The following is a 23282-nucleotide window of genomic DNA, read 5'->3' as shown; positions in this document are numbered from 1 at the left end:
AACTGTCAGCGCTGTCAACACGCGGCACGAGCGCGCAGGAAGCGCAGCGAGCGGGGATTTTCACAATAAGAGCGAGAAATGACAAGTAAACCTTATGTCACTGAAATAATCATGTGCAGTTTGAACTGGAGCAGTAACATCTGATCCACAGTAATAGTACTACTGTTGTCTGACTAAAAGGTAAGGAGGGTGATGTGGTGTCTTGCCCAATGAAACAACAATAACAACAATGCGAACGGGTATTTCAGCCACAAACCTTCACCTTACAGAGCAACAGAATCAAGGGCATATTCTGCTATATTTATTCAATACCACCTAACAAAAAATTCACAATTTCAGTTTCCTTTGCAGTGAGAAAGTTTAAAGTGCCACAGTGGGCCTGCTGCAGAATGCAATATGCTGATGGCCATGCCTATATAGACAGTTTATTTAAACATTTTAGACTGCATATGGCTTAACCATGTAACTAAGTTCCCCTGCCTCCTTCTTTAGGATATTCTGTATTCTGAGTGTAATGCGACTTTCCTGACGTTTTCTCAGTTTAACAGACCCTTTTGTGTGCTTTTATTGTGAAAGGTGCGCTTCCTGTCGGCTGTTTTCCATCAGGGTTTGAAAGTGACTGGTAATATTCACTGAAAACAGATGGACAACAAAGGGATCTGTTTATCTCAGTGACTTCACCCACTATGGCATTTTTCAATTTCGACTTGACTCCATGATTTTATAACATTATTGCTTGTGTTTGCTTTTACCCAATTAAAACAATGAACTATGATGCATACAAGAGACAAAAATAAACTGTAATCAAGACAAATTTTAAGCTATACTTTGCTAATCACGATGACATAATTGTTGTTTGTTTTGCTCCTCTCTTTGCATCACTTTTGTCAGTGTAACACAGTCTGTGTTACACTGCCCTCTGGTGGCCACCTGCACACACTACATGTGTGTGCTCTGCTTTTACAGATCAGTGACTGCGTTTGGATCCACACCAAAAATGTGGAGTTCTGGAGTTATCATACTATTGAGAGGTCATGTAAACAGTTACACCGGATGTGAGTAATCTGATGTCTTTCTTATGGTTATCTGCCGGTTTTGAAAATAAACACTTGAAGCCTTGAAATGGTCTACTATCAAAATAAGGTTTTGGCAAAAAGTGACTTCCTTACCAGATTTGACGGATCCAATTTCATTTGGACACTAGCACAAGCCACACTACTATTGTTATTCGTGACTTTACTTAGTTGTTTGTCAATGGGTGTTACCTTTAAGTGTGTAGCCTCTTACAATCCTCATTTCCCAGATGGGACCACCCCAAGTTGGCAAGTTTGACCCTCGCTATCCTTAAAGGAACTGTATGTAGGCTGGGCCCTTATTTAAAGCTGAACCTGAGTTGTCAGGTTCAGTAGAGAACACATACAGAGAACACACATCTCATGTGAAAGCTCAGAACCTCCAGAGTTCACTCACTGAGCTGCAGAGGCTGCACTAGCACTGATTCATGATTGGCTGCAGGTGCTGGGGTTTAGGTAGTGACTATTCAGATCAGAGAGAGTGCTCTTAGGTTTAAACCAGCTGGATTTCAGCATTGAAACTGGCAAACCAAATGAGAGACGCTCATGAGGCTCATTGTGCTTTCTGATTGGATAATCATCTTTAGAACAAAAACACCACATTACAACATAAATTGGACCTCATGCCCAGTGTGTTTATGAAAGTTAAAAGTCTTACATACTGAGATCTTATTGGCTTCTAAAGAATCACAAATGAACCTTAATTGTCAAAAACATGTAAAACATTAATATACACAACATATCATAAATATTTTGTCAACTGTGAATAAATTATTAGCATTGTCACCAGTAACATCAATATCACATGAAAAGAGAATGACATTAATAAAGTAATGACTTCTATTGTTTCACAAAATAACCAGGACACATGTGGTTTCTCATCAGTGCCTAAATCTTTATTTTTCAGTAAGCTACATTTTTCTCCAAATTAGACAGTTTTACATCATGACACAAGAGTAACTTAAATGATCTAGAGCCGACATGAGCGCTTGATTCCAGTCTCCATGGAAGAATAGCCCCGAAAGTAAACCAAAGAAAACGTAACCAAAACACAAACAGTAGTCCAAGAAGCCCTCTTTGAACACAAATCTCCGCGTGTCGTCGTGCCGGCTAAATGGTCCAAAGTTAGCAAACTACACGCAGCCGGAGTTTTCGATTGTCCACAGCTGTTAGTGAGTGTTAGAACCACAGTGAGTTGATTAGGAGTCCAGTCTGTTGCATTCGGTAGTATCGTTTAAAAAAAACAAAACAAAAAGATCAAAAAAGCAGCGGTCCATTTTTACACAAGGAACTTCAAAATGGCACTGTCAAAACCGCAAGCAGAGATCGAGGCTTCCCGAGAAGTCCATTCAGAAAGTTAGCGTTCATTTTGGCGGCAAACTGCGAGAACCTGTGACAGTTCGACATCCACGTTGGACAGTTAGAAAACGGCAGGAAGTCCCCACCCATGCAGTTTTGTATATCCGTGTGGCTCGTCCAATCAGGTCTCAGATAGTGCAAAACGACGCTAGCATGTCTCATTTCAAAGTTTCATTTCAAGCTCCTCCATTGCAGTGAGTGTAAAAGATGACAGAAATGGCACAGTTTTTGGTAGATTTTGAAGTGTGTCCGTGTGATGTTAGCTAGGTTAGCGATATGTGCCACAAATCTCCGTAAGAGCCGCTACCTTCCCGGGCTCCGTTCTCCCTTCCATTATCAGAAAAAATAAACAAAAATAAAAGCCCCCAAAATAAACATTTGTACATTGATTTCTTGTAAAAGCTGACAGACATCAAAAAGGGAACAGATGAACAACCCAAAACGGGAGATGAGCAGCGCTATATTTTTGGCTAATTTGAATAGTTTCGTGCGACAGGAATTAGTTTAAATGTAGCCCATTTAAAATTTGCTCAAAAATCCAATTCCCATCTTTTCACAAAAATGCAGTAGATCTAATGCGTTTTCTGTGTTTTTTATGTGCTTTTTATAGTTTTAGATTCATCATGCAATCAATATGAATCGGCCTTCTGCCAACCTCGCCAACAAGTCGTTGCGTGCATAGATTTTGGTACTGGGAAAATCTCTCCAAAATGAGTTTTAAAGACAAAATCCAGGCCACAAAAATCAAACAGCTCAATTTACACCCTAAACATCTTTCTATTTCATCGCCTAACCAACAAGTAAGAGCCTATATTACGCTATTGTCCAATCATTTTTATGTTTCCTCATCACAAACAGACTTGGAGTTGTGTTTTGTTTCATTCGCACATGTTTAACGCACAAACGCTGCATATTTATTTCTTTTTACGAGAATAAGTTGCATGATTTAAACCAAGGAATTGCCGATTTCTGTTGAAACTAAAGGTAAAACGTAGATGTTGACTTGAAAACTGCCACATGATGACATCACAAGGTGGAAAAGGACATTTTGAGCTGTGAATATGTAGCCAGACTGATAAAGTGTTACTCAAACGTGTGAAATGAAGCAAAACACAACTCCAGGTCTGTTTTTTGATGAGTTAACAGCATTAGAACGTGACTTAAAGCTCACGCTCACGCATTTTGTGTAATATAGAACCTTTAAACCCAAACTAAAACTGCCTTTTGCTAAACTGCGTAGGCTGCACAAGTCATGAGCTGTGTCGATGCTGTTTCACGTTCATTTAAATATTCAGGCCTTGCAAAAATGGCTTCACTTGTTTTGGTCACATGATGAACTGCAGACAGAAAACGCATCAGATTTTTTGCTAAGCACCAGAGAACTAGTGCCCACCAGACATCACCGCTTTACAGACCACGACACCACCCAGGACGTACGGCTTCAGCGAATGAGTGTTGTCACGATACTACAATTTCAAACTCGATTATGATGCCACAATGCTGCCAGAATGTAATTTTTATATACAAAATAATAGTACTTTCTTCATCTTAACATTAGGTTTTACATTTGTTCGGATGAAGCTCAAAATTACACTAAAACTGTGCAGGAAAGCTCAAATTTTGTAGTGTTAATGTGATTTTTTTGCGGTATCTAGTCTTGATATTAGTTTCCGTATCGATTAGTATGTCATTTTTAATACTTTTGACAACCCCACTACTTCAAACTTCAAATGCTTTTATACATTGTCACAACTGGAATAAACAACGGAGGTCAGAATGTGAATTGTGTGCTCATTTTACAAACAGGTGGTGTATTAACATTAAGCTAATATGTCAGGGAAGTTCAATGTTACTATGGGGTGCTTAGGGTTCAATGTGATAAGACTGAGAGAACTGTGGAGGAAGTGGAAGGAAGTATTTTGGTTTAGTTTTGAAAAGAGATCGTCCGATATTAAAGCTACTTCTATGTTTCTGTCAAACATAATAAAGTCGTCTTTGTTATTGCAGTACCTGTACCACACATGGCTTATTAAGTATGAAGCACCTCCACAGCATGAGATTTACTTTTAAAATCCATCCATTTTTGTTTCTAAATTTAAAAAAATACTTAATTCACTGATGCACTTTTTAAATTGGGTAAAGGTGAAATTTAGCGGCTACTCTTATCATGAAAAGGATCTGAGTTTTTCACTTCTTTGGCCACCGTGTTTATTCCAGTCTTAAAACGTGACTACATGTACAAATATTTACTCAGAAATGTCTTGGGCATTTGTAGTTTTTTTTAATCAAGCGATTATGTGATTTTAAAAATGTGTTTTTAGGTGAAAAAGTTAAACATCGGTACATATAGCCATCTATGTCAGTATTTACAGGAATATTTTTTCAGTTTCTTAAAATTCGCCCATCGCCATCGTCACATCGCTGGGTTTGCCTGAAAACGCAAGACATCTGTGGGCACTTTGTCAGTACCACAAACTGAACTAAAGGCAGCAGGGGGCAGGGCTTAAGTCACACCTGTTCACACCTGGACAGGTACAAACCATGGAATGAGACAGAAAAAAAAACAACATACAATCAGAATTCAAACATTCGCAAACAAAATGAACAAAAACCTTGAAGAAAATATCTCCGAAAGCACAACAATAAGTTTTTTTTATATACTACATCCAGCTCAACATTAATAATTCAACAAGATCAATATATTTTTATAATCATTTTAAGGTACCCCTTATATTTTCTGATTATTTACAACTGTACAGGCAAAGCACACACTTCAAAGTGCACAGATTTAATACAGTATTGACTAGTTTTGCATTTACAATATTCTTTCCCGCAAACAAAAACTAAATAATTCAACTTTTTTGTACAAAAATCAAGGGAAAGAAACGAAAATGCGTCTAGATTTGAACTCTGGGGGTACTCTCCACACTCAAGGGGGTTTCTCAAAAGAAATAAACTCTATGCTTGTCTTGTATAAAAAGTTAAGGCAAAGTCATTTTTCAAGTTTAAATAAAATTCAAGTTTCTCAAACACTGGATGGACATTTCTTTACATTTAGCGTAAATATATAGAGCGGCATCTCTATGTATTTTCTCAAAACAAAATATTTCTCATGGAACAAACAGCATTGGTTTATAAATATAAGCGGATATGGTTTGCCTCTTTTACCATTTCCACCAATGAGAAAAAATGAAATCGCTAATGGAGCCATCCAAGTGCATTTCAGTCCTTCAAACGAAAATATGCCTCCAAATGAAACGCTATGAGCAGGAGTTTGTCATTTATCATTTACCTTGAGCACATTGGCGTCCTTTATTGGATTACCCAGAATGCTCCCTTTATAGAATTACTCAGAATATGCTTTGTTTGTAGATTCAGGAAGACTTTGGCGGGACATACGAGGTCCCACAAGGCTTTTGAAAATGAACACGGCTGTGGTTTGTGACAAAATGGAGGTTTGCATCTCAGGTGGAGCAAGATTAACCCAAGCACACAAAGACCCAGGGGTGGAATGGGCCCGGTCCCGTTGGTCACGTAGACAACGGGGCGCTTCTATGGGAGACACTAGAGGGTGTGTGGGTGATCTGATAGATTTGGTTCAGATAATTTCTATATTAACAACTTTCTTTCATATCATTTGTGGAGTTTGAATGCCTGTATTTCATATTTTAGCAGTGTTGAACAGTGTAGTTAGTTTTTATGTTATGTATAGAGCAACAAAGTGAGATTTTCTTATCCCAGTGTCCAGCCCAAGTTCTTTTTTTAGACTATATGGGAACATTTTTGACTGTAGATGTCCACTACAATCTATTCTGCTACTGTACATATAGGGTCAGTCTCAGGAGGAATCTCTGGACATTCCTACAACGCATTCCAAGGACCATCTTTAAGTTTTTTTCCGAAATGAAGTCATATTTTCAGGTTGTGTGTGATTATTGTCCGACTGTGTCCACTGTGGGTTTATATACACTGTTCAGACTGTACTTACTCCATACTTATCATGGCTGGATCACTCCTAATTAAAAAAACACTGAATCAACCATTAGCTCTTGTTAAAGCTCTTTGTTTTTACTCTAAATCAATTTCAGATCATGAATGCAAAATGTGTTGGTAAGAAAACGGTAAGAAGAATTTCAATATGTCGGTAATATTTGGGTTTATAAATATTGTTTTATTATATCGTTTTTAGGAGGACTTCTTTCTCCAAGCAAGACTTCAACTTGTTTTCTGTCCGAGTGGCTGCTACAGACCGATACTCAAGTTAGGCCCTCAGGTTGCTTTTACCTGATTTTACTGGTTTTATTGTTTTAAGATTCATACGATTAATCTAAGCTTTGTTTATTTTTATTATGATAGTTGTAGTTGTTACTGTGTATCTGTGCAACACTTTGGAAACGGTTTATGAAATGTGCTATATAAATAAAGTGGATTGGATGGACCATTAGACTGGACTATTTTAAACAAAAGTGTTGGTGCCTCGATGTGCTTCAGTTAATCTCGTCCCGTTTTGCTCATTAAAGGAGGACAGACGCAGGGAAGTATGTGGACAATGACTTAATAGTGGTACAGACTCAAGAAAGAGACTATGAAGAAGTCTTGCATTTAACTCAAGTTTTTCTGTTGCATTTACCCATCAACTTGTTCAACGTCACTCAAACCCTTACTCAACAAGGCTCCAACTAAATCCAATCACTTCAACTTTCAAAAAACCCACACTTTACAACTTCAAACCTAAAACCTCTCAGAAAACTCCACTAAAAGGCGTCATTACAGCAGATGGGACCTCCAAACGTCCCTTTTTCAAATACAGGTTGTCATTTTGCTTTGCAGATAGAGCTCTAATAAAACTACAGAATCATTTCTGAAACACCAAACTCGAAACATGCCAGAGCTTTGCACTTATTCAAACGGAGCCAAAGGGCAGCAGTCAACTTCACCAAATCTACCCTAGTCTTGTACACAGAATTAACCTCATGGATTTGACAGCTGTGTGTCAGTGTATTTGTTCCACCATTTTGAAAGGACTTATTTGCAAATATTTAAAAAATTCTAAGCCAGTAGGTTGAAAAATCAGGTGTTTTAAAGGTTTTGGTTTCAGATTTGAATGCCCCTTTTTCTTTACTGTCGTGCAATGCAGAAAGCAGTAGTTAGCAACCAATAAAAACCACAGCAGGATTAGGCAAGCTCAAACTTGGAGGAAACAGCTAATAAAAAATAATAAAAAATGATTCACAATCATATTGTAAACGTACGAATGGGAGGATGAGATGTTATATGTTCTGATAATATTAGCTACATAAAGCTGCACGACAATGCCATCGCTGCCACTCCCACAAGGCCTGTAACACCCAATTGTTTCTTGTCGAAACTCGACACCAAATTAAATGAACAAAAAAGGAAATAAAATTAAAATAAATTAGACTAAAACAAATGAAATGGTGCTGTACGTGCACAGTAAAGTGCTTTTGTCTGCGAGCCCTGATCAGAAGAAGGCGCCTCCTCTGATGGATTTTTGATGCTGATTCTGGGATAGACAGCCCTGACGTGTTTGGGGTGGGAGGGTGGTGCAGGGGGCTTTATTGGGGGGACTTGGGCAGTGTGTGGTGGGGGTCTTTGATGTTGCTTTTCCCTGGAAGTGGAGGAGGTGAGACCCATCGTCGGCGGGGAGCGTCCCGCGGCGTTCGTCCTGGTAAGGGCTGGGGGCTTTCTCTGGGGGGCTTGTTGGCGCCGGCGGAGGTGGTGAGGGGGGCGTCACCTCCTGCTGGGGGATGGGGGGGCTCAGGGCACTTCCGGTCCTCAGCACTGGGTTTGGGCTCCTTACAAGATGCCTGTGACGAGGAGGACGCCGAGTCTTTGATTCTCTGACAGATCTCGGCGTATGATGGCTTCCGCAACTCCTAAAAAAGACAAACATCATTAGTGAAATGGTGTCTTTTTGAAAGTAGAAATGATAACTTTAATAAAAAGGATATAAATTAATAATAGGTGTTACCAGTACATAGAGCTCCCATTATACACAAATTTGACTCTTTAGGTATGTTTTTGAGGAGGTAACATGGACTGAAAATATCCAAATGATTCTAGAGAAGGTGTGTGGAGATTAAAAACAGTAGAGAACTTCCTGTATTACCCCATGACATCACAAGAGGGAACAAAGCATTTTCTGTTTGAGAGAAGAACTCAGCCTAAATTTGCAGGGTTTGTGTGTTAAACATGTGAGAATGAAACAAAACACCACTCTGGGTATGTTTTTGATGAGGAAACATTATAATATAGATCAGAAAATAGTGTAATATGGACCCTTTAAATGATACCTGGTTTAGGATACAGGTACATCATGCCATTTTTATACATCTGTGTTCATCATGCAGTTACTTAATTCCTTCATTCATCATTTTAGAATTATGAAGAATTGCTACAAGAATTAACAATTTAAAACTAAATATAACTTCTGAAAACTCAAAATGTCACATATAAGAGGAAATTGAACGGTAAACTAACAGTATTGTGATAACAGTAGTTCTTGAAGTTTATCGTTATAAGAAAGTTGGTGGAGGTATTTCTTCAGTAATCTAAAATTCAACAATCATTGGTGTAGTAAACAGTGAAAATGCACTAAATACTAACTGTGGCAGCTCCATTGACCTGCACAGATTTACTGGCAGTAGACGGTGTCCCAAGAACTCGCTCCACTAAAGGCGTCTCCTTCACCTCGGCCACCTTCACCTCGCTGAAACACACAAAAACAAGAACATTTTGGAACACTGGAGCCAGTCCCTTGTCTTTCCTTTTATAGTTGTTAGCATTGGCTCTCAAAAATCGCAAATTCTGAATAATCAAGACGGGGTCATCTGGTACCAGGCCCATTGACAGACATTTGGGAGCCCCTGTCTAATATAAATGAGTCAGAAGAGGGTCCAATTCTGGGCCCCTTGTACCCCAAGACCTGGGAAAACTGACCCCATTGTCGCCTCGTTGACCCCCCCCTGGCTGGTATCAACCCCTTGGTCACATTTAGGTGAGGACATTGTCTTGTTAACAATAAATACTGAGTGTGTAAACGTCTTGTTGTTTCATTTTAGATAATAATTAGCATGTCAAAGTGGCACCTGAGCTAACAGCTAACCGACTTGTGTGTGTCTGGTAAACATCTAGTGACCACTAAACATCCTCTTTAACCTGTTGCTGGTGAGGAGACCAGATAAATTAAGATTTTAAATATACTTTTATACAATATACTTCACCATTCATTAGTATGTGAAGGAGCTTTCACTTTGAAGCAACTCTGGGTAGTGGTCAAGTTGTAGTAAGATGGAGAATGTCCATGAATGACTATGAGTGTCTATGCTTACACTGTGGAGGTGACAGGGGCGGGGGTGAGCGGCGTTCCTGTGGCGATGGGAGTCGGTGTGGTTGTCGTGGTGACGGTCGATGGCTGGAGGCTGCTAGGTTTGGGGGAAGTGGACGATGGCTGTGACTCTTTGGGGCCCGAAGGAGAAATGGCTCCAGAGCTCAAGTCTGCGTTTACATTCTGAAACGAAACAAGACGATCAGTTAGGCTGGTCTGACATATTATTACTTTTCACTGTTGTAGATATAATCTATGCGCTTGTTGCACATTCTTTTGGGCAGTATTGTTTGTGCATCACCGATTAAACAAAAATAAAAGGAATGAAGTAAGTAGAGAGCAGAGGGCATGTGTGGGGGACAGGAGCGAATTGGAATTTTCATTTTCGTCTTGATTGCCGAGCATATAAAGATTAATCAAATATGCATAATGAAGCTCAACAGTGAACGCCCATGCCCTAATTTCTTCGTTAGTCAAAAAATAATTAAAAGTTTAAAAGCTTGCTCATGGCTAATCAGCTATGTGGTAACTAATGATTTTTTTTATTTAAAATCTGTTTCTGAAACTTTATAAACCACCACGTTATTAAATTATTTCGCAGGATCTTGCATTTTAAATTTGCTTTTTGGACTTAAATCAACCATGTTACAGATATTAGTTACCATGTAGCTGATTAGCCCCCGCGACGCTTTTGAACTCTTAAAACAAAGGGGAAAATTTACATCTTTAACATGAGACTTGTTGTGATGTCGTACCCTTTCCTTGGTGTTGCCGATGACAACGCTACTGGCCAGGCGGCTTTCAAACACGTCTTCAGTTTTGAGCTGACCGGCTGCTCCAGGGAGAGGAGGGAAACTGGACAAGCCCAACTCCAGCCTCGGAGACGGGGGTTTGGGAGGTGGTGACGGGGGAGTCACTCTCTGCAAAAAATAAAAATAGATGCAGTTTTTTTTTTTTTTAAGTAAGTTTATTTCTGTGAAATTCAGCCAAACAAGAAGCAAATGTTTGAAAAAGAAAATATATATACTCACTGTAAACTTCTCGTCCCTCTTTTTCCTAGAAGCAGAAATATTTTTCCTTTAAGAAAGAGAACACTTCAATTTACAAACATCAGTCTTGACATTGTTTTGACTGGAGGAGTTTTTGTTAGTGTCAAATCCCTAGACCTGTCACGATAATCACTATATCCATTTATTGTTCAATACAGTAAAGATGTAACAAAATATTTTGGACCTCAATATTTATTATGTGTATAATTTCTTTGCAATACTGGGACGGTTTCTTCAATTTTTTATGTAATACGATAAGATTTGAAATGTAGAGGAAAAAGTTACTTCCAAGACTAATTATTGGTTCATTCTGACATTTGTTGCCTTTTAATGATACTATGTTTTAAATGCTTTACTGGGATTATCCTGTTTTAGTGTTATTGCGTCAGTGGCAAAGCATAGTTTCAATATTATCGTTTATCGTTATATTTATCCGTAGCAATATATCATGCTTCACAATGCGGTGTCGTGACAGGCCGACCAATCCCCCAACCTTTAGTGCTTCCTCTGTATTGGCAGATCCTTCCTTTTTGACTAAGACTTTTTTTTTTTTTGGTTTACTTTAGATTGCAATAAAGGAATATAAAAATGCATTTTGTAAGGAAAATGTGCAATGCAAAAGACCAGAATATTGCACATGATCTGTCAATTCAAATGGATTAGTTGAGACATAAATGGTTCGTATAACAGCAAAATCCAAATTTCACCCATTATATACCATTATTTAGTAACAGGTGCAATGCCAAAGAAGTGCATATGACAGGTTATTGGTAATTTCTCACTAAAACATAGTTAACATTATCATATTTAAGATTTTACTAAAAATGCTGCCTTGTTTTGGAAGGTCTATTAATTCTATTCTATTAATGGTTGGAAATGGGTAATTCCAGTTCTGTTACATAGCAAACATAATGTTAACAAGGGCCGAAAGCTGTCAAAATTACAGTTAAATTGTTTAATCTGCCAGAAAATTCCATAAAAAAGCAGGGATTTTTTGCATTGCTACTTCCTGGTGTTTGTGAGGAAAAACGTTTAAGTTAAAAAAACAAATAAAAAAACAAACAAACTGCCACTTAATTGATGTAAAACTATGAATATTAACCACAGGTACGATCTCACCAAACCAACTCATAGTTAGAAAAAATAAAAAAAAACAACAAAAACCTGTCATATGCATTATAAGCTGCCCATTGTGCGATATCAGACGACCTAAATTACCTTAAGTGGTATCTTGGTTGTCCATCATTCATACGTACCTTCCTCTTCCGAAGTCGTTGGTGGTTGGCTCGGACACCCGCCCCGTGCCCACGGTGTCCCTGCGGGGGAAGGGGGTGGTGGAGGGGGGCCGGCTCCTGCTCTGGGCGTTGGGGAGGCGCGTGGGAGGGCTGCTCCGGACCCCGTTCAGCCTCTCGGTGGGGAAGCTGGGGAACAGGCCCGGGCTGTCCAGAAGTCCAGGGCTACGGTCCGCTGTGGGCACGGCCGGTCGCAAGTGGGATTTACTGGGATTCCTTGACGAAAACAAGGGTGGTCAGATTTAGTGTTGTCACGATACTACAATTTCAAACTCTATATCGATACGAAGGAATAGACTCTATATCTGACACAGATTCTGATGTCGCGATAATAAAAAACACACAACAGAATGAGATTTTCAATATTAAATCATAGTACTTTCTTTTCTATGCCCATGTGTCCTTATATCTGTGTAATCCCTCAGTCGTCCAGTAGGTTCCATAGTGGTCCATGGGCATATACTAGTTTATGTAGTTTTATTCTTGTTCTGATGCAGCTCAAGATCATTCTAAAAGATATTCAGGAAAGGTTCATTTCTGTCCTGTGAATGTGACCATTTTAGTCTTGATACCAGCTCAAATGAGTATCTAGTTTCAATACTAGTTTTAGTATTTTCAGATTACTACCCTAAATGGATCTATCAAGAAGGTCAACACTTGACCTTCTAAGTGTTTAATATCAACTAATTTTTAGACTGTTGCTCATACCTTCATTTTCTTATTTTTGAAATGTTAAACCACTCCACTCAAAATTTACTGACAATATTTTGCTTTAAACAGAACAAACCATTAGTGCTTTTTTGTCATATTCTTTTCACTTACAAACAAAAAACATGTTTTTTATTGGGAGGCTGCCCAAACACAATGGTAACACTTCATAATAACTGCACAGCATTAAAAAACATGAGGAAAGACTTAATCCATAATGATCAAAGTTTAGTAATTACCCTAATCCTCACTCCTAACGCCTTAAACTGAGTAGTTCCTAAGTCAGAATCATTCTTGAATCAAGTTAAAGCTGTAGTCATTTTAAAGTGTTAACGACAAATGAATAAAATCATGAGTGTGCTGTAACTGGAGCACTGACCTGTTTCTGGGGGAGTAGTGTCGGACAGTGAGTGGAGTTGTGGCTGGTTTGAAACCGTTGAAGCCGTTTAGGAACTGGTTGTTGTGAAAAGGTGCAACCTGAAATCACGAGAACAAACTTTTAATGAAATCAACAAATCACTATTAACCATTTAAAAACAAAAGGCTGCTAGCACTAAAGCTGCTTAACTGTGCAGAGAACGATTGGTGAATGTGTATGGACTTTAAAAACACAATGGAGCTGCACAGATTATTAGAAGATTACCTATATCAGATAGTCACGTGTCCATGTGTCTCTTACCAGCGCTGGGTCGATGAAGCTGTGTGTGGTGGACCAGGTGGGGGGTGTGATGAGGCTGTACAGGGGGAACTGCTGCTGGGGGCTGTACATTGGGGGGATGTAGTAGGACGTGTACGGGCGCTGGGCGTACGGGTTCACCTCCACTGGCCGGTAACCGTTCTTTGGCATGAAAGTATTGATAGCGATTGCCTTCGCCTTTATCCTCGCCTGAAGGAAATTTTAAAAAATAAGGAATAACAGGATTACAAGGGAATTTCTCATCTTTAACCAGACGTAAAACGCAACTTGCAAACAAAAAATGAGGTGATAAACACATCAAATACAAGGGAAATTGAGTGTAGAAGTAGGATTTTCTCGTTTCTAGGGGTGGGATGAGAGACAGTTGCCACGAGAACAAGACTTTTGACTGAGATTTTGACAATTATAACACAAAAATTGTACAGTTCACAATTTTGGCCTCACCATTTTTTGATTTATGTTACTGAATATTTTTGTTGTCATTGTAGCAGTGTATTTTGGATCAACAGCTTCTGAAGAAATGTACCTCACCAGCACTTAACACATTTCTGTCCGATCCAATTGTAAACGCACAGAAAGAAAATCTCACATTGCTGCACGAGATACTGCCAGTATGCTCTCATCAGTCAAAACCACCAACATTTTTTCATACACATTTCTAGTTTTACAGTATTTAAATGTAGAATGTGTGTCATGTGTGCGTTTGTCCGAGTTTGTGACATCAACTGTAAAATGGGGTTTTGGACAAATAAATGACCAGAAGTCCCTGTCCATTATTATCCTGAATTTTACTCTTTGTATGAGAAGTACCTTTATAGGCTTTCCCTGGAAGGTCTTGACCTCCTCGCGGAGATACTGATATGCCTGGAGCAGAGAAACATCCCAGCAGAGTTAGATTTGTCATTTAGGTTTCACCACATTCATGAGGTCTGCGAGGTCTACCTACCTGCTGTGCATCTGCTTCTGATTCAAATGTGATGAACCAGTTGTCATTGTAGGCAAATTCACAGTTGATGAACTTCGGTAGATTATCCCCTTTGAACAGAGCCTCAACCTCCTTCAAAAAAAGTCATAAATATATTGTTGTTTGTTTTTCCATTTAGTAATCGTTTGGTTTAGTGTTGACGTGCTCGTACTTCTATAGGTGTGCTCTCTGGGACTTCTCTGAGGATGACGATGCAGCGGTTCTGATTGGGCCGCACCCTCTCCCCCTTCTCATCCACCTGGACCAGTGGCAAAGCTAAGAACAGAGAAAAAAAAATCATAAGAATTAAAAATAAAAGTACAGAGCCATTACTGTTAGTCATAAAATTGTGCGAGACCTAACCTATGGTCTAATCAGTGTTTCCCATAGATTATGATGGCACAAATGTCTATATATAATCTTTAAAAAGTCATTTTGACCAGTGTCAGCTCTTTTATAAGTTTTTAGTTTCATAGCTGATGAGCTGATGCCGATACCAATTGTTTATAATACAGAGCAACCAATGATCAATAAGCTCTGTCAATATTTTTGGGCCAATGTGTTGGGCAGATTTTGATTATTTTCCTCAAACTATGCAATTTTAATTTATGTCACAAACCTTTAAGAAAGCAGCGTTAGTGCATTTATCTCTCATCTCATTTATTAAAGAGTTAAAATAAAGCTTTGTGTGTATGTTCTGCCAGCAAATCCACCAAAACTAAATATCGGCCTATGCTGGAGATTTAAAGCCGATAACTGATACACTAAAACGTCTCAATATATCTCTGCATCTCTGCACAGGTGTAATTATATGCTTGTTTTTTTTCTCTATACTTATTAACCTAACCAAATTAATTAGGCTTTCATGTCACTTCAGAATTTTTTTTTTACCTAGAATCAAACCCTTAAGACAAGGTTCGTTAGCTGCTCAAGAAGCCACAACACAAGCCTAAGTAAATCTGATTTCCCATGGGGGGTTGTTAAAATGCATCCAGCAGAGGCCCACCTGCCTGTCCATTTTACACACAATTTATGACTTTAATTAAGCTTCACCAACTTCTGTTTTTAAATAGTACTCACTCAAGTGTGCAGAGCTTGGATAAATTCAGTAAATCATTAAAAAATGAAATCAGTTTTTTTCCCCATCACCTGTAAGCAGTTATTTTGCTCTTAAAGGCACCGTACCTGCTTTTTATCGTTTTAAAAATAAACTACTTCCGTTTTTCACATTTTAGCAGTTTGCAGCGTACCAGGGTTATTCCCCACTTAGCCAAGACATCCTGATTATTCACTGTGATGAGTTTATAACTCGTCATGGTGAGCCAAAAAACAGAAAAAAAAAACATGTTCTGATTCTTGGACAATAAAACGCTTTATAATTGGATAGACACTGCACACAGCAATCTCATTTGGAAACCTAGAGCTGCTTTTACAATACATCTGTATTAGGACAAAACACATTTCACAGAACTGTAGAAAAAAGCTGGGCACAGCCAAAAGAAAAACAAAATGTGTCCAGTAGGGCTGGAGTCGATTTAAGAAATTCTTATTGACTAAAGACATTTGCTGCAAATTGACTGGTCGGCTAAAAAGAGGGCGTGGTACCCTTTTTACTCGACCAACTTTAAACAATATAAAGACGGGTCCTCAACTACCTACTCGGCCCTCAGCCCCCACCTGGTCCCTCATCCAGGCTCCCCTCTGCTCGCCCTTTCCTGCCTTCTCCCAAAGCTGTTATCACCAAGAGCTAGGACACACAGGGTCTCTGCTGTCCCAGGACAGTCATGATAAAGATAATATCATGCTGAGGCCCTGTGGTGGAGCTGTATCTGCAGTTACACCACGTAGACTGATTAACAGAAGAACAGTTAGACTGTCCAATCACAGACATTTAGTTCACATTCCCTGTAAGAAGATAACATCCAGTCCTACTGAAACTAATCTGAAACTTGCTGTGCTCCATGTCAGATCTTTATGTAACAAGTCATTTTTAATTAATTATTTTATTTCTTATTTTAGTCTTGACTTTATGTTTTTAACCAAATATGGCTCAACAAAAACACAGATAATGCAATTCTAGAAGAATCAACTCCACCCAACTTCAAATTTGAATCTGAAACAGGAGTAAACAAAAAGGGTGGAGGTGTGTGTGTGTTTTTTAGAGATAATTTAGTTACTCACAGGTTGTCATTTGGGATGTTTTCATCTTTTGAGTATGTTTCCTTTAATGGAAACATACTAAATGGAGCTAAAACAAACCCCCTCCATACTCTACTTAGTAAAATCATCAATAAAACTCAGACAGTGCTGGGGAGGTTTGTATATGACTGAGATGCTTTCAGTCGTGTGCACAGACTTTGATGGTTTAGTCATTACAGGTGATTTTAATGTACATGTGGATAATGTGTTTGACAAACACTAAAAAGCTCAGTTCTGACCTTGAAACCTTTGGTCTGGCTCAGCATGTCAGCGAGCCCACCCACAACAGAGGACACACTCTGGACCTGCTTATTACAAAAGGAGTAAATATTTCAAATGTCAATGTGGTGGATGTTGCTCTGTCTGATCATTTCTGTGTTTTCTTTGACCTGTCTGTTATTCCCAAACCAGCGGCTGGTCCTGCAGTTGTTCGAAGGAGACACATAAATGATAAAACAGGTGCACTGTTCATGGAAATGATACACTTCAACAAATCATCAACATTAGAACATGAGGCAACATGAAGTCTTTGACCTCAAGTGTTTTGAATGTTCTGGACACCATTGCCCTGATGAAGGTTAAAATAGTTAAAGATAAGCAGAAAGTGCCATGGAGGAATGATAACTCGGTCAGAGCACAGGAAAGAGAGTGACAGAGGGCCGAGCGGGAATGGAGTAAGTCACAGCTCCAGGTTCATTATGAGATTTACAGAGAAAAGATGCACATGTACAACCACAGCTTATGTAGAACAAGGGAGAGGGATTTTTCTGACATATTATTGCAAGTTGTAACAACACTCACGTCCTGTTTGCAACAGTAAACAGATTAACAAACCCTCCAGTTGCCGTTAGCACTAATTTCCACTCATGTAATGAGTTTTGCAGTATTCTTTAATGACAAGGTTCAGCCACCTAGACACTTGGAGCTGACTCACTTTGCACCTGTAACTGACAAAACTGTCCAAGAGATCGTCACCAGTCTGAGGTCATCTACATGCTGCCTCAATGTGTTACCAACTAAATTTAAAGTCTGTGCTCAATAGTTTGAAGTGACATGTTAAATATGCAAGTGAGTGGTGAGAGCAATCTGGAACATTCGCAAGAGCTTTGAAAAATGCGGTTATCAAGCCTCTCCTAAAGAAGAGCAGTCTTAATGCCACGATACTGAACAATTACTGACCCATCTCAAATCTGCCATTTCTAGGCAAAGTCCTTAAAAAAGTTGCTTACCAACAGGTTATTAACTTTCTCCAAATGAACAACTCCTTTGATGTTTTCCAATCAGGTTTTAGACCTCACCACAGCACTGAGACTGATCTTATCAAGGTGACAAATGACATCCGCTTGAACACTGACGCAGGCTCCCTGTTGTTCAATCTCTACATGCTGCCGTTAGGACACATTATTGCTGCGCATTAACTGGCCTACCACAACTATGCAGATGACACTCAGATCTATGTCTCACTGCAGCAGGTGAATATGAACCAGTGGATTCTCTCTGCCACTGCCACGAGCACATCAGTGTGTGGATGAAAAACGACTTTCTCCAGGTAAACTCAGACAAGACTGAGTCATCATCTTTGGCCCACAGAAACATAGAGAAAGTGTCAGCAGTCACCTTCAGTCTCTCTCTCTAAAACCTTCAAATCAGGCTAGAAATCTAGAGGTAATAATGGACTCAGACTTGAACTTTAACAGCCACATCAAATCAATAACATCTGCAGCTTTTTACCATCTAAAAAACATTACAAAAATCAAAGGTTTACTGTCAAAACCAGACTTAGAGTAGTCTCTGGTGAAGTCTGGTCTAACGTCCTGCTCACTGGCCTCTCCAAAAGAGCCTTAAGACAGCTGCAGTACATCCAGAACACTGCTGCTCTGGTCCTGACTAGAACTAAGAAGTACTTCACATGTGTCCTGTGCTCAGGTCTCTGCACTGGCCCCTGTGGCTCAGAGAATAGACTTTAAAGCAGCTCTGCTTGTGAACAAGTCCTCCCACATGTTAGAGCCACATGAACTATCTCACACTCTGAGGACTTCAAGGGCCGGCCTCCTGCTGGTGCCCAGAGTCAGGACTAAACATGGAGAATCAGTGTTTCAGTTTTATCCAGCTAAAACCTGGAACAGTCTTTCTGAAGATGTGAGACAGGCCTCTACTATGACAATGTTTAAATCCAGGTTCAAATGGTTCTGTTTAGCTGTGCATATGACTGAAAATTTAGTTTTTTTCTACATTAATGCTAATTTTATGGTGATTACTTGATTATTTATGTTTTGGTTTATTTTATTGTGATTTTAATGTCTAAAGCACTTTGAATTACCTTGTATACAAGTTGTGCTATATAAATAAACTTGCCTTGCCTAAATGTATGAATCATGAGTTTAATCTGCGTTTTCATATACAAATACCAAAAATGCCTGTACGTTAACAAACTCACTCATTTCTCCTTTCTGCTGTTGTCCCATATAAATCTTTATGATCTAAATAACATAACTATTTGATCAGTACAAGTTTTGGTCGATTAAGACGCCATTGATCGTTTAATCGACTAAACGTCCAGTGTCCAGTTTGTAAGCATCTAAACTTCCAACATAACTTAAACTAAAAATAAGGGGGACAGCTTGTACTAGCAGGTTGAGACATTATTAAATATTTAAGTGTTGAATTACAGCGTAGAATGTCGACGATGAGCTCCACGTCGGTGCTGAGCTTCTTGACGTGGTCCAGGTTGGCCACAGTCATGATTGGCACGTACTGGTCACTGTCCATCTGTGAGATCAGGTACATGTCACTGGCCAGATTCTCCCTAGAAACACAAGGCAGTGTTAAAGTTGGGAAAAGATACGAAAATGATATATATTTATATTTACACAATCTACACTGAGAGTTCAGAAACAGTATATTAAAGATATGAAAACTATATCTGGACACAAGCTACACTGAGACTTGATAGAAACAGTATATTAGTAAGAGAAGAGCAACACGACAACATGAATAATTTGTATTAATGGGATTTTTTTGTTGCTTTTTCGACATTTGCGCACATGAGGTGGCCAGAAGGTGCATTTAGATCATAAAAACATGAAGCAGAGAGTAGAAGCAGCAGTGTAGTGAGTATACATGAATAAAGCACTTCTTATTGTCTGGTTTTCATTGCACTATTACTTAAGTTTAAAGTGAGAAATAAGTCATTTTAAAGCTGACTATGAATATGAATAGTGACAGCGTGATTAGTTTTCTGCCATGGAAAAGCCCCAGACCCACTGCATGTGTCCATCTGTGCCAAACGCGCTGAAATATCCAACAATACAAATGTCTCATAACAGATTTTACGGGACCCATCACAATGACAGACTGATCTCGCATAACCTCTGGCAAGAAGTAAAATGATTTTTATAATGTTTTGACTAGTGACGAAAATGAATAAAAGCCTGAATCATTAGAACATGGCCATGGATTCACAGCGCGACCTTACCGGGAGAGACAGAACTCCAGTGTCTTCTTCAGGTGCTCCCTCAGTCCATCCTGAGGAGACTCGGGCTGTGTGTCACTGCCTGTGAAAGAAACACAACAACAAATTATAACATTATAACCCTTTAACTGGGACTACAAAGATTAGATCACAGATTATAGAAACAGTAGATCAATAGTTTGTAGTTTTATAATAGAAGACTGCTGTAAGAATCACACTCTAGACTAGTAAAGCTCTGAGAATGTGTGCGCGTGTGGCCCGTCACAATATCTACTACTAAATCACCTTCTTGCTCAATATCCGATAAAGAGAACAATACATTTTCAATAACATGTGTGCCTTTTTTTTTTTGCACTAGCAGGGATTTTTGTCTCATTTTTTAGTAGTGTTAAACCTGTTTGATAATATTTGAGCAGTAATTGATAATAATTCGCATCTGTGACACTTTGCAAATACCAGAACTAATTACTAACAATTAAGTGTTTAATTGTGACATTTATTTATCTATGACTACACTGTTTACAATTTGGTTTACTTCGAAAAAGGTTTACAGGAATATCACATTTCAGAGTTGTGTCAGTGATAGAAAGTAGATTCAAAATTATCGTGATTTTTTTTGCAGCAATGTATCGGGCTTCAAATTTGTGATTGTGGAAGGTGTAGTGTGGTGCGTTACCTGTGTGCACTGTCTGCCCGGGGTCACTGAATTCTGTGTAGGCTTCGGAGGAGGAGGAGGAGTGGACAGAAGCAGGGTCCTCCAGCATCACTGGGGCTGGAGGAGGCTCATCTGGCTCTGTCACCAGGGGCTCCTTATAGGCCTTCTCCTCAATGGTTTCATACCCTGGAACAGTTACATTTATAATTTAAAATGATAAAAACATCTGCACTGTAAACACTCTCAGTTTCTGCTAGGCCTGATTAATCGACTAATCGTGACTAGTCAAAAAAAAAAGTTAATAGCAGCTCAAGTCTCTGCCTCTCTTTGGACAGAATCTTACTGCTAACCGTATGAAGGGTTCAAATACAGCCCAGGACAGATGGCAAGATTACTCAAACATGCATGAGTGACATCTACAACCTCTTCAGGCATGTTTTTGATGAGGGAAAGAAGTTATAACATGGTAGAAAACTCCAAAAAATCAGAGCTAATTTTCATTACATGAGCTGCTGTGGTCTATAAAAGATTAAAGGTCAAAATGAGGCAATATCGTCTTTTGCAAAATAAATCATCCTTTTCTTCCAAATAAAAAAATGACTTGACACATTTTATCTACGCATTATGAAATCAGAAACAGCTGAGTAGATGTTAAGAGGTGAATCGGCTGAAGTCAAGTTTCCGAGATTTTAAATAGAGCAGCAGTTTGCTACGATAAATGTCCTGACAGCACGGGGGCGACAAACCAGACGCCACTCTGAGTCAGGCTGATCGATAAGTCCTCTCCCCGCACCACCAAAGCAGAGGTGGGTAGAGCAGACAAAAACTCAAGAGTACAGTTACTCCAAAATAATATTGCTCAAGTAGAAGTACTAAGTACTAGTCCAAGAAATTACTCGGAGTGTAGAATCTAATTTATAATTTGAAGTGAATGCAATGTGAAGGACAAAACATTAAAAATACCAGATTTTGTGCATTATTTAAAGGTGTACAAACTAAAGCATATGTGAAGGAGCACAAAGAAACACAAATGTTCAAATCATTTCGTATTGTCGACATAAAGCTTTTGTAAGACAGAGACTTACTCATATAGCAAGAGAAACAACAACTTTTGCTCAAGAGTCAGGCTGGGTCATTAAGAAGTTGCCGATACGATGCATACTTCGATACATAGGTCACAACACGTACCACGTACAACACACACCATGTATAGGGGAAGCCAGTGTGTGTGCACACTTTCATGGGGCTCTGTCCACTTGAAGAACTTTGTCGTAAAAATAAGTTCTTAGATGATGGACTCTCACGTGGCTCACGGTGTTTGGTGTGAATGATGTTCGGTGTACGTCAACAAGACCAACTCTAAAGTAAACAGAACTAAATCTAGTGCCACTGGAGAGTCTACAGAGCCATTAACATGTGAGAAAACAACCTTAGATCTACAAGTAAGTTTAGGGAGTTAAATTGTGTGCGAGAGCACAGAGGACTGCAATGATGTAAACAAACCAGTTCAATAAAAGGCTGCAATGAGAGGCAAAGACATGTAGACTACAGCAAACACATGGAGACTACAGCAAAGACATGTAGACTACAGCAAAGACATGGAGACTACACAGCAAAGACATGGAGACTACACAGCAAAGACATGGAGACTACACAGCAAAGACATGGAGACTACAGCAAAGACATGGAGACTACAGCAAACACATGGAGACTACAGCAAAGATATGGAGACTACACAGCAAAGACATGGAGACTACAGCAAACACATGGAGATTACAGCGAGTGTCACACGGCGCTAACATTACAAAATGACTCAGAGCAGCAGACGGAGCACAGAACTCAAAGCACAACATGACAGAATAAACACTTAGAGATGTTTAACTCTGTATTAGCTGAAGTGATGGGACACAAAACTTTATTTTCTATTAAATGAATTTATAGAAATTGTAACTATAAAAAGGTTAGTCTATTAAAAAGCATATTGGTACGAAACATTCCAGAGATCTGTAGATATAACTGAAATGATTCTGTTTTGGGGACATATTGATGTGAAATTAAGAATAAATGTGTTATTTCAAGCAGAAAAAAATATTTATTTGTTTTAACTATCAACCATAACTTAAAAAACAACAGCCAATATGTTTTAAGGATATTTTATGGAAAGTAAAAAAATGAATTGGTTACTCGAAGTAAATAATCAATAGATTACTTGACCATTAACTGCCCACCTCTGCCAAAAAGTGATTAGGACATCGCTGTAAAAAAGCAGCTGTCTGTCCACAGAATATTCACAGCTCATTACAGAAAATTGATGATGAATGATGAAAGAGCCGTCTGAGACACAAACGCACTCTGAACTTCTGCAGACATGATTGTGCGTGTGTCTAAATTTAGACTCTCTTGTTGGAATGAAATGGCAAAAATGTAATATCTCAGTTTTCTTGGAGACATGAAGATTTCAGTTTA

General features: G+C 38.9%; 1 protein-coding gene across 1 annotated transcript in view; it reads right to left on the bottom strand.

The window, feature by feature from the left end:
- Window positions 1–1947: 1947 nt before the first annotated feature.
- LOC117384969 (la-related protein 4B) overlaps window positions 1948–23282 on the bottom strand; it is a 42731-nt gene continuing 21396 nt past the window's right edge. Inside the window, exons 4-17 of the mRNA XM_055228306.1 lie at window positions 20838–21002; window positions 20165–20243; window positions 19359–19495; window positions 14663–14766; window positions 14473–14583; window positions 14337–14390; window positions 13509–13715; window positions 13209–13306; window positions 12086–12337; window positions 10812–10836; window positions 10536–10700; window positions 9785–9963; window positions 9060–9162; window positions 1948–8329 (exon numbers count right to left, since the gene is read on the bottom strand). Coding sequence (XP_055084281.1) covers window positions 8009–8329; window positions 9060–9162; window positions 9785–9963; window positions 10536–10700; window positions 10812–10836; window positions 12086–12337; window positions 13209–13306; window positions 13509–13715; window positions 14337–14390; window positions 14473–14583; window positions 14663–14766; window positions 19359–19495; window positions 20165–20243; window positions 20838–21002 — 2000 coding nt within the window. The 3' untranslated portion in view covers window positions 1948–8008. The remainder of the gene's footprint in view (window positions 8330–9059; window positions 9163–9784; window positions 9964–10535; window positions 10701–10811; window positions 10837–12085; window positions 12338–13208; window positions 13307–13508; window positions 13716–14336; window positions 14391–14472; window positions 14584–14662; window positions 14767–19358; window positions 19496–20164; window positions 20244–20837; window positions 21003–23282) is intronic.

The sequence above is a fragment of the Periophthalmus magnuspinnatus genome, chromosome 17, assembly GCF_009829125.3.
Source record: "Periophthalmus magnuspinnatus isolate fPerMag1 chromosome 17, fPerMag1.2.pri, whole genome shotgun sequence".
Classification (NCBI taxonomy): domain Eukaryota; kingdom Metazoa; phylum Chordata; class Actinopteri; order Gobiiformes; family Gobiidae; genus Periophthalmus; species Periophthalmus magnuspinnatus.
This window is presented reverse-complemented; position numbering and strand designations above follow the sequence as displayed.